The 10,386-nt window shown below is 39.3% G+C and overlaps 2 protein-coding genes across 2 annotated transcripts; both read left to right on the top strand.

Moving 5' to 3' along the window:
• The first annotated feature begins 1,963 nt into the window (after nt 1–1,963).
• LOC113294452 lies at nt 1,964–3,168 on the top strand. The gene is made up of 3 exons (XM_026542844.1): nt 1,964–2,321; nt 2,547–2,743; nt 2,860–3,168. Exons 1-3 carry the CDS (start codon nt 1,964–1,966, stop codon nt 3,166–3,168), a joined length of 864 nt encoding a protein of 287 aa, XP_026398629.1.
• Nucleotides 3,169–3,800: 632 nt separating this feature from the next.
• LOC113294451 lies at nt 3,801–5,761 on the top strand. Its single transcript, XM_026542843.1, has 2 exons — nt 3,801–3,942; nt 5,115–5,761. Exons 1-2 carry the CDS (start codon nt 3,801–3,803, stop codon nt 5,759–5,761), a joined length of 789 nt encoding a protein of 262 aa, XP_026398628.1.
• Nucleotides 5,762–10,386: the final 4,625 nt, after the last annotated feature.

Here is a 10,386-nt window from a genome sequence, read left to right as displayed (position 1 = left end):
CGACAATTCTACTCAACTAATGATAAACCCATCTTTTAATTTAATCACTAATTATTTTTAACTAAATCATTCATTAATCATAACCTAAAATTAATTAAGAGGGTAGATTAGATATTAAATAAATAACTAGATATGGGGTGACCTAGAATTACTTCTAATGACTTTACCCAAAATAAAATCATGGTCCCAAAAAAAAAAACCATGGTCCCCAAAAAAACCGTTCAAAATCAACTCCCCATCTTCAATGTTAGGGCATCAGAAATTAACAGACACCACCATGTCCCCGATTCTTGCTATTCTGATGCTATGAATTTGGAGAACGTCAACATTGCGGACTCCACTGCAATAGAGGATGATCTTTCATCAATTTTAAGGAAGGCGTTTCTGTCTTTGGGAGCAACTGCAAAAGGTAGAGCTGATGGAATTATCAAAAAGATTGTAAGTTCTCACTCAACCATTTTCAATTTCATTTGAGCATACAAATGATAGAGAAGAACCTGTTCTGGGGTCTGTAGAAATTAGGGAGACTGAGGCTTGTAAGTTGGAGTCGAGAAAGGAAAAGAAAACAGAAAAAGAGCAAATTCGTATAGTTTGGAATGGTGAACAAGCAGATACTTCATTGGGTTGAAGTAGAAGAAAGCCATCTCAATGTGGGGAGAATTGTTCTAATGGATTGTAAGATGGTCTCCTGGAACATAAGAGGATGCAAAGCGAAAGGGAGAGCTGAAGTTATGAGAAGGTTAGTTAGGCAAGAGAAAATTTCATTTTTTACTTCAGGAAACACAAACAAATGCCATCTCTTCAAGTAGCATTAGATACTCTTGGGGTTCTGATTCTTTTAATTGGATTCACTATCCGGCTGAAGGAAGGTCAGGTGGTTTACTAACGGTGTGGGATGATTCTAGTCATGAGCTTATAGATGATCTGCAAGGTCCTTGTTCCATAACATTAATTCTGAAAACTAGAGCAAATGGGATTATGTGGATGTTAACAAATGTCTATGGTCCAGCAGAAAACGGAAAGAAAGAGCCTTTATGGGAAGAACTATGGGATACTAGATGCATATGGAATCTTCCTTGATTATCGGTGGAGACTTCAACTGTGTTCGCTTTGTCTTTGAAAGAAAAAAGCCAACAAATAAAGTAAAAGATAAAAATTAATTCAACAGATTCATAAACAAGGGGAACCTGGTCGACCTCCCTCTTATCGGAGGTAAATTCACTTGGACTAGCAAGAGGCGGCATCAGATCACGCTCCCATCGTTCTGCAATGCGGCCCTCAGAAAATTTCAAGAGCACCATTTAGAGTGGAGAAGTACTGGATGGAAGATGAATCCTTTTTCGACTTAATTTCTTATTGGTGGAACATGTTTACCTTCTCAGGCTCTGCAAGCTTCATTTTTGCAAAGAAACTTCAGAGTTTGAAAAATTGGAGCAAGGATAAATTTTTTGGCGTGGAATCTCGTTTGTCAGAGTTTGAGAGAGCTATAGAGATTTTAGATTCAAAAGAAGAAACTCAACAACTCTCTCAACAGGAATTCAGTGAAAGAATTTCCCTAATTGGTAAGCACAATGATGTTTCTCACCTTGTTCACCAAAAAATGGAATCTAGAGCCAAGATTAACTGGATAGAGAAGGGAGAAAGAAACACTTCGTACTTCCATGTTGTTGCTAATGGCAGGAAGAGAGCTAATTGGATTCACAGAATTGAGGTGGACGGTCGAGAGTTTGTTGCTCCGGCAGATATTCAAGAAGAAGCAATTTCTTCTCTGAGTTGTACACAGAAGACCAACAATGGAGACCAAAAGTGGATCATTTGATGTTCCCATCCATTTCATCAGAGGAAAAGCGGGTGCTGGAAGCTCTTATTTTGCAGGATGAAGTTTTAAGCGTTATCAACAAGCTTCCAGTCAACAAATCTCCTATTTTGCAGGAAAAGCGGGTGCTGGAAGCTCCTATTTTGCATGACTAACGAGTTTTTTAAGGCTACATGGAGGATAATTAGAGAAGATATTATGAGAGTAGTGAAAGAATTTCAGAATGTGGGTAGAATAGATTGGAGAATGAACTGCACCTTCATATGTTTAATTCCGAAGAAAGTTGGGGCATCATCTTTCAAAGACTTCGGACCCATTAGCTTGATTGGTGGGGTGTACAAGATCATTACAAAAATCTTGGCCAGCCGACTAAAGGTTGTAATTCCGAAACTGATATCTAATTGTCAAGGAGCTTTTGTTAAAGACAAACAGATTCTAGACAGTGTTCTAATTGCAAATGAACTCATTGATTCAAGATTGAAACAGAGGAGGGCTGGGTTTATTTGTAAGATAGATATCGAAAAGGCTTAGGATAGAGTCAATTGGGGTTGCTCGGATTACATGCTGGGAAGATTTGGAATTGGAGGGATTTGGAGAAGATGGATCAAGGGTTGTCTGAATTCAACTCACTTCTCAGTTCTTGTTAATGGTATCTCAACGGAAAAATTCAAAAGCTCTCACGGGCTGTGACAGGGAGACCCCTTATCTCCATTCTTATTTTTGTTGGTAGCTGAGATCTTGGCAAAGATGCTGGAAAAAGCGAAAGACGAGGGACTAATCTCAGGTTTTCAAGTTAGTTCCAATGGTGAGAGTATTACTCACTTACAATTTGCAGACGACACGTTATTATTTGTGGATGCGAGTTTGGAAGAGGTTCAACAATTGAAAATCATACTTCTATGCTTCGAAGCAATCACAGGGATGAAGGTCAATCTTTCTAAAAGTAGCCTTATGGTCATTAGCAAATATTGACAAGGAGTTAGGAAACCAAGCTGCAGAGATATTGTCTTGTGCCTTTGGGGAGCTTCCTTTCTCTTATCTAGGCTTGCCCCGGTGTTAAAGCTCGTCAAACTAAAATTTGGGATCCGATTTTGGAGAAACTTGAAAAGAGATTAGCACCGTGGAAGAAGAAATACATCTCAAGAGGAGGAAGACTGGTGCTCATCAAAAGTACTTTGGCAAGTATTCCAATTTATTTTTTGTCCTTGTTCTCCATTCCTGTCTCAGTTGCTAACAAAACTGCAAAGACGTATAGAAATTTTTTGTGGGGTGACACAACCGAAAAGAAAGTTATAAGCTTGTCGAACAAAACAAAATGGGGGATTAGGGATCAGGAAAGTGAAGAAGACTAATAAGTCACTTTTGGGGAAATGGGTGTGGAGATATAGGAGTGAAAAAATCATTTATGGAGAAGGCTTGTACATGATAAATATGGGGGTAATTCGGAAGTCTGGCTCCCAAAAGATGCCAAAACGGTTCAAGGTACAGGATTGTGGAAAGGAATCATGGAATTGAAGTCTTTAATTCAAGACAACTCGCACGTCACAGTCAATAATGGTAAGAGCAAAAGTTTTGGGGATGAAAGTTGGTGCACACAGATTCCATTGAAAGACGAATATCCTCAGCTTTGGAAGCTTAGTAGAGCAAAAGAAGTGACAATCAATCAATCTGTTTCGTGGGCAAATTCTACTTCTGCTTGGAACTTAAACTTCAAGCGACGCCTAAATGACTCGGAAGTACAGCAAGTTACTCAAATGTTGGAGGATATTGGCAGCCAGAATTAACAGAGGAACAAGAAGACAGCAGATCTTGGCTTCCCTTGTCTTCAGGTACATTCTCCTCTAAATTGTGCTACGAGATTCAGTTGGCGGACCAAGTCGATGATGTAACTGACTTCACCAATCCAAAATTAATACGGAATGAAGTTGTGCCAACAAAGGTTTCTTTTTTCTTATGGTCTACTCTTTGGAATTCCACTCCAACTATGGATAATTTAGCAAGAAGAGGAGTTCTGGTGGCCTCGCAACAGTGTGTTCTTTGTAGTATGGAGGATGAAATGATTCACCATGTCCCCATTCATTGTAAGTTCTCTACTGCAGTGTGGGGATATTTTCTGAAATTCTGTGGTATTCAGTTTGCTATGATCAACGGAAGGATGCATCAAGTCGTGGAAGAAAAGATTATCGAATGACTTGCATAACTTTATATGGAATTACCTCCCTTACGCAGTGTGGTGGGCGTTGTGGATGAAGAACCTTCCACAACATGGACCAGCCAGAATCCGAGATTGACATATCTGTTAAAGCCTTATTGTATCAATGGGGGCTCCCATCGCAAGTGTTTTAAGGGTCTATTTTTTGATGATTTAGTGGCTAGTTGGGATGGAAAAGTGTACGAGATATACAATTTGTAACTGTAGTCTTCTGGTTCTTTTGTAGTCCTCCTCTTCAGGGCTTTAAACCCCGAGGATTGTATTCCTTTGTGAGATCTATTTTAATCTTAGATCTAAAGGATTGATCCCGGGAGGAATGAAAAAGGAACAAAAGCACAATTGATACAAGGAAATACCAATCCATGTAAAACAACTAGTGACATTCTGGATTGGTATCCCAAAAAATTTAGTATCCCCTTTTTACAAGTCATATAGAACTGGAGGACAATGATGTCAAATCCCAGAAGGGTTTAGTAGTCGTACATTCGCTAAACGAAACATTGCAGGCGGGCCAGTCCGGTACGTATAGCGAAGAACTCAAGTGGCACGACAAGACAGTAGTCTCTGACACAAAACCAAGACTGCTGCTACACTAGTATGGGTCAAACCATTACATTTGGCAACAGAACTGGGTTTGGCTGGCAATTGACCTGAAAGGGGTACTCATCCGCTAAACTTAAGGCCGTAAGAGCATCCACAGTGGGCGAGGAAGACTAAAAATTTGGGTTGATTTTCTAACGCAGCGGGACGGAGTAAAGATCAAAACCCAGCCCACGATCAAAACCCAGACCATATTTAGTCGCGACTAAATCCCAAATCCTAATATAGTCGGGCGTAAATTTAAAATCCGTTTGTTGTCAGGCGTAAACTTAAATTGCGTTTGTTAACGGGCGTAAACCAAATTTACGTATGTTGGTGGGGCGGAATTTAAATTTACGTTTGTTGCGGGCGTAACATAAATTTACGCCTGATGAGACGGACAGCAGAATTCCGCGCGTTGCCAGGCGGACACCAAAATTCCGCCTCTCTGGGGCGGACACCAAAATTCCGTACAATGAGCTGTTGTTACTTTATCATTATTACCAGAGAAACCCACTGGTGAAGCATCATCTTCACCATCATCACTTCTACCGTTGAGTCATCTGACTAGTTATGTACCTGCTGCAACATGGAGCCAAAACGGCAGTAGTCCAGCTAGTAGTGGAGGGTCGGGCGGATCAGGTGGTGGTTCTGCTGCACTATCAACATCAACGTCATCATCATCAACAGATCGGACGGTTGTGATTCCACAGCCAGTAAGACCAGTAGGATCATGTGTAACTGTGAAGTGTATAACTGAAACATTCGGTGATCAAGAGATAGGGTTAGGGTTTTTAGGAAGAACTGACGAAGAAAAAAAGATTAATCTAGAGAAAGACGCGTGTCCTGGATTCATATCTGACAGTTTGAATAGAGTGAGATGGACCAACGAAGCGTACAGAAAACTAGTGAATCAAGATGGGTTCGGTTATGGCGGAGAACAGAGACCGGAAATGGTGTGGTTGGTAACGAAAGATAACGAATCTTTACCGTCGAGATGTGAAGGGTTTGTTTGTAGGGTTAGATTACAGTATACGTGTAAGAAGGAGAGGCACTCGTTGATTGTACCTTGTGATGTTTGGAAAATGAACGACAGTGGTGGTGGTTTTGCATGGAGGTTAGATGTTAAAGCTGCTTTGAGCTTAGGTCGTTAATGATGCTTCACATCTGGTAATAATGATAAAGTAACACCAGCTGCTTCACCAGATGATGCTTCAGCAGATGTCGGTCCGTACAATTCATCACGCGGACACCAGATGTACGCCCGTCTGATCTCACACGTGCTGTGTGACCGTGTTTAACTCGGGCGGAATTTATTTTTACGTTTCTTCGAGCGGTCATTTGAAATCCGACTGATCAACGGGCGGAATTTAAGATTCCGCCCCATACGAAACGTAATTTATATTTACGCTCGATAACAGACGTGATTTATATTTACGCCCGTTTGAAACGTAATTTATAATTCCGCGCAGAAATGAAACGTAACTAATACTTCCGCCCGTCTTCATGCGTAAAATTGTTTTACGCGCGACCAAATTTGGTCTTCTCCCCATAACGTCACAATACAGATTAAACTCATATTTAGTCTTTTTTTTTGGTCTTTGATCTTTGAGTTTAGTCGTACCATTGCGGTCGCTATAAGGGTCTTGAAGTCTCCTTTTATCTTTACTGCCACTTGTTTACATCCGCCCAAAGTTGCAAAAACAAAGACACAAATACTAACAAGGGACTTGTTTTCCATCCAGACTCACATTACCATATAAACCAACAGATCTGGCCTCTTTTTAAGAAGGCCTTATAATCTCCAGCAGTGAAAGCGTGAACCGCATTAGAAGAGTGAAGCATACGATACACTTGCCAAAACAAAAGAGTGCCAAAGATTTTCCTTACAGTAAGATATTCCTTTTGTTTTCGTTACTAACAAAGTGAAAAGAAGTTTTGGTTCATCTTAAGAAAAAGAAAAAGCTACAGTAGTTCTTCATCCAAAGAGACATAGGGTTTCACGAATCTCTTCTCCAAACGCAAAACAAAGAGTTGCTGTTCTTCAAGTTGTTGATGTTGCTGTATTTGGAAGAAACGACATCAATTGGTGGAAGAAGAACAGGAGCTGTACAAAGAAGGGAGTTAAGCGAAAAAGGTACACAAATATCTTAATCCCCATTTGCTATTATTAACATCTATAAACAAAGTTGGATTTTGATTTGAAAATATTTTAAAACTCTATTTCCGCTGCGTTTTTGATCGATTCCTAACAAAAACATGGCGAATAAAAATGACAAAAGACATAAAACAGGGAACATGTAAATCTGGACTTCGCACACGGAATTACGCTAGCCACAAACTTGTCAACCTATAAAACTAACTGTTTGCTACTTTACTAGAACTCGGAGCATCTAAAAAAGCATAGCAGATCGAATATATTCATCATTAAGGGCTCCTGCAATCATTGCGTGTTTCCTCGCTTGAACTTGCTGTAGGCGTTCCTCCACCATATCCTGGACACAACAAATTTCCTCAGTTAAAAAGCTTAGCGATCTACTGTTGAAATGATACTCTAGTCATACAGTCCATCTTCAAGGCTTACAATGATGCAAACTAGTTAACTACATTTGTTTTGAAATGAAGGATAGTGTTAGAAGTTTGATGTGCTAAAGCCAATATATAAAGCAAGAAGTTTTACCGGGGCAATAAATCTTCTAGCACAAATGATTCGTTTTCTTCAATATGGTGAGTTCTCATAATTGCTTGCTTCTCAACAGCAGGATTCCACCATGGATCCTAGTTTTATAAAATATATATCAGAAAAAGCACATATAACTTGAACAAAATTTTGAAACAACACATAAAACTGTTTCGGTGTCCATAACATTAGAAACACATTAGACGCGGCTGTCAAAGATAAACTGACACCTCCAGCTTTCAGGGATATTAGTAGCACCTGGCAAAATACAAAACACCAAATTAGACAAGCTGTGCATAAGAATCCTTAAAATCCAAAACTATAGTAAAACAATCCGGTGTAGGTGCAAATAAAAATTGCTGGTTAAGTTGTTGTTATCAGATGGATAGGTTATGAGTTCTTACTTTGTTATCAGCCTACAAATTGGGCAGGACCCTCCTGCCGAGGTCCTTCAGCTGGAAAAGAGGCACTCTCTGCCCATAGTCGTAGTAGAAGTTCAAGAATAGATGCATAATTGTGGAGAACTTTTCCTTGTGCAACGAAGTGATCAAACTGGATCTATTTTAACATAGCATTGATACATATTCAATTGCAACAAGATTTAACGGTATGAAAGGATAAAAAGAATAAGACCAGACACTTGTAGATAACTAAGCAGTTATGTTATTCTGTATCTTCGGATGCAATATTACCTTGGACCTCTTGAAGAGCGCAGTATAGAATTCAATCAGCCGGATGAAGTACAAGTATGGGTCTGAGATTTCAGAACATTAAAGATCATAAGAGAGAACATCATTATTAAAGTGCAAGAACCAAGAGTCAAGACCCAGGGGAAAAAGAGACCCTTGTGATTCATATCTCAACAGAGGTTGACACAATTGTCCCAAAAGAAACACAAGGTTGCCATGATAAAGAATTAAGCTACACAAAAACCAGCAATAGCAGCAAAGTAGTACCCAATTCAGATCCAAAATTGCAATGACGGATGAAACCAATAACAGGTTTGAGATGCCTCTTCATTTCTCTTGTGTTTTGTGAGGTGTTGTAATTGAATAATTGTTGTCCCAAGTGTTTTCTTAGACTTAGACAACAACACTTAAAAGTTAAAACCACAACAAAGTCTGATTTTAACTTAGCATACAACCAAGCATAGGCCAAACATGCAATTAGAGCTTCACAATTTGCAGAAGAAATATGCTCCATCAACACCAACTCGGTTCTTTCCTAGGATTCTTATGTTATGTCCCATGTCCAATTTGATGCAAATATAGGAAAACCGTAAACACATACGAAAATGAAATTCTTAATACAAATAAAATCTGTAACAGTTGAAAATGAAATCAAGGTTTAAGGCTTTAAGCTCTTACATGCCAAATAGATTGAAAATCCTAAGCCCGAGGGTTCCAAATTCAAACTTCCTTCCTAAAGAGCTAAGAAGAGATGGTGCTCTAAGATTCCCCAAGGCTTCCATGAAAGAACTTAGAAGGAAGACAGAGAAGCTTAGGATCCAAATATAGACTTCTAACAACCACTAACTCCATGAAAATCATAACAACACCTATAGACATAATCAACAAACGACTCCCTGTAGATATAGACACCACCATGTCCCCAACCTCAAGCTCGACGAACTAAATATAGACTTCTAACAACCACCAACTCCATGAAAATCATAACAACACCTATAGACATAATCAATAAACGACTACCTGTAGATAGACACCACCATTGCCCCAACCTCACCTGAACAAAGTCGAATGTAGCCATGTACATCAATACATAGCCAACCAATAAAAATAAGTTGAGAAATACGTAAGAACTTCTTAATTTAATCCTCCTCTCTCCCAAATGCTCTTCGGCTAAACCACGGACACCAACCATCAAAGCCGGAACTGAAAGTAAACATGCTGAAAGACAAGTAATAGCACCCGCTGCTAATGAGAAGACCTTTACAGAAAGGCCTGTACCTCCATCACATTTATCAGAATCCCCTAACACTTTTCCCCCGAACAACTCAAAAACTATGAATCCAACAGCTAGGCCAACTGCATATCCTGTAGTTACCTGCAATCCATTGAACGCTTCGACCCATTCTTCTGATGTTCATTCAGAAGATATTTGGTTTGCCTGCTCATCTTGTGCATTACCCTGAGTAGTCTGTGTTGTTGGCTCAGGTGTGTGTAGATCATCTCTTGTTCGGTTGTTGTTGTCATCAGTGTCATTAGTTCTTCTTTCATTTCTAGTTTCTGAGCTGTTGTTGTCATTGGTGTTATGGGTGGTCCTTCCTTCGTTTTGTTGACCATCTTCTCTAGTAATTTTTGTTGTTGCCTCAGTTCTGTTTACATCACCTTCTCCTGTTTGGTTGAAGCCATAGGTGTTATTAGTGGTTCTTCCTTGTTCAATTTCCGAGTTGTCATCACTGAGATCAGTAAAGTGTCCATCTCTAAAATCTGTGTTTTCAAACCTGCAACAATACCGGGAAAGCTAAGTGAGTCAATTTTTAGGACCCTAAATATGTTTTGGTATTTTAGTTGAGATTCAGAAAGTTAATTTCTTAAGGATCAAACCAGTAAGCAAAAGATAACTCCTACAGAAGTGATTATATAAGGGAAATATATTCATGTTTACAATAAACTTTCAATCAAGGTTGTTCTCAATGCAATGGTGCTGGGCTAAACAAGTAAGGTCATATTCAATAGAGTCGAAAGCTAAACCCCTAAAATCTAACCCCCAGCATTGCACATTATACAAAAAGATTACTGCTGGCTTTAGATCCACCTCCTAAAAACAGATTATATAAGTTCTTCTAATCTTTACCCCATTAACAGGTTCTAGTCAAGCAACAACCAAATTAATAAAGGCCACAACCTCATACAGATCTTCCTAGACAAAGCAACAAATGGGAAAACAACCAAATGGGTTGTAGAAGGATATTGCCATTGAAGTAAAGAAGAAACAGATATAGGAGACTTATTGAGTTTTCAAATGGTCGACTAAGAGTTGTGACAAGTTGCACCCAATTTTATGGTCTTACAGAGACACACCCATTCTCTGGCAGAATGCGCATTCGAAGGCCTAAAGCTGTCTCGTAGAACAAGC

The sequence above is a fragment of the Papaver somniferum genome, chromosome 7 (genome assembly GCF_003573695.1).
Source record: "Papaver somniferum cultivar HN1 chromosome 7, ASM357369v1, whole genome shotgun sequence".
In the NCBI taxonomy this organism is placed as follows: Eukaryota; Viridiplantae; Streptophyta; class Magnoliopsida; order Ranunculales; family Papaveraceae; genus Papaver; species Papaver somniferum.
The sequence above is the reverse complement of the archived record's forward strand: the minus strand, read 5'-3'. Positions and strand labels throughout refer to the sequence as shown.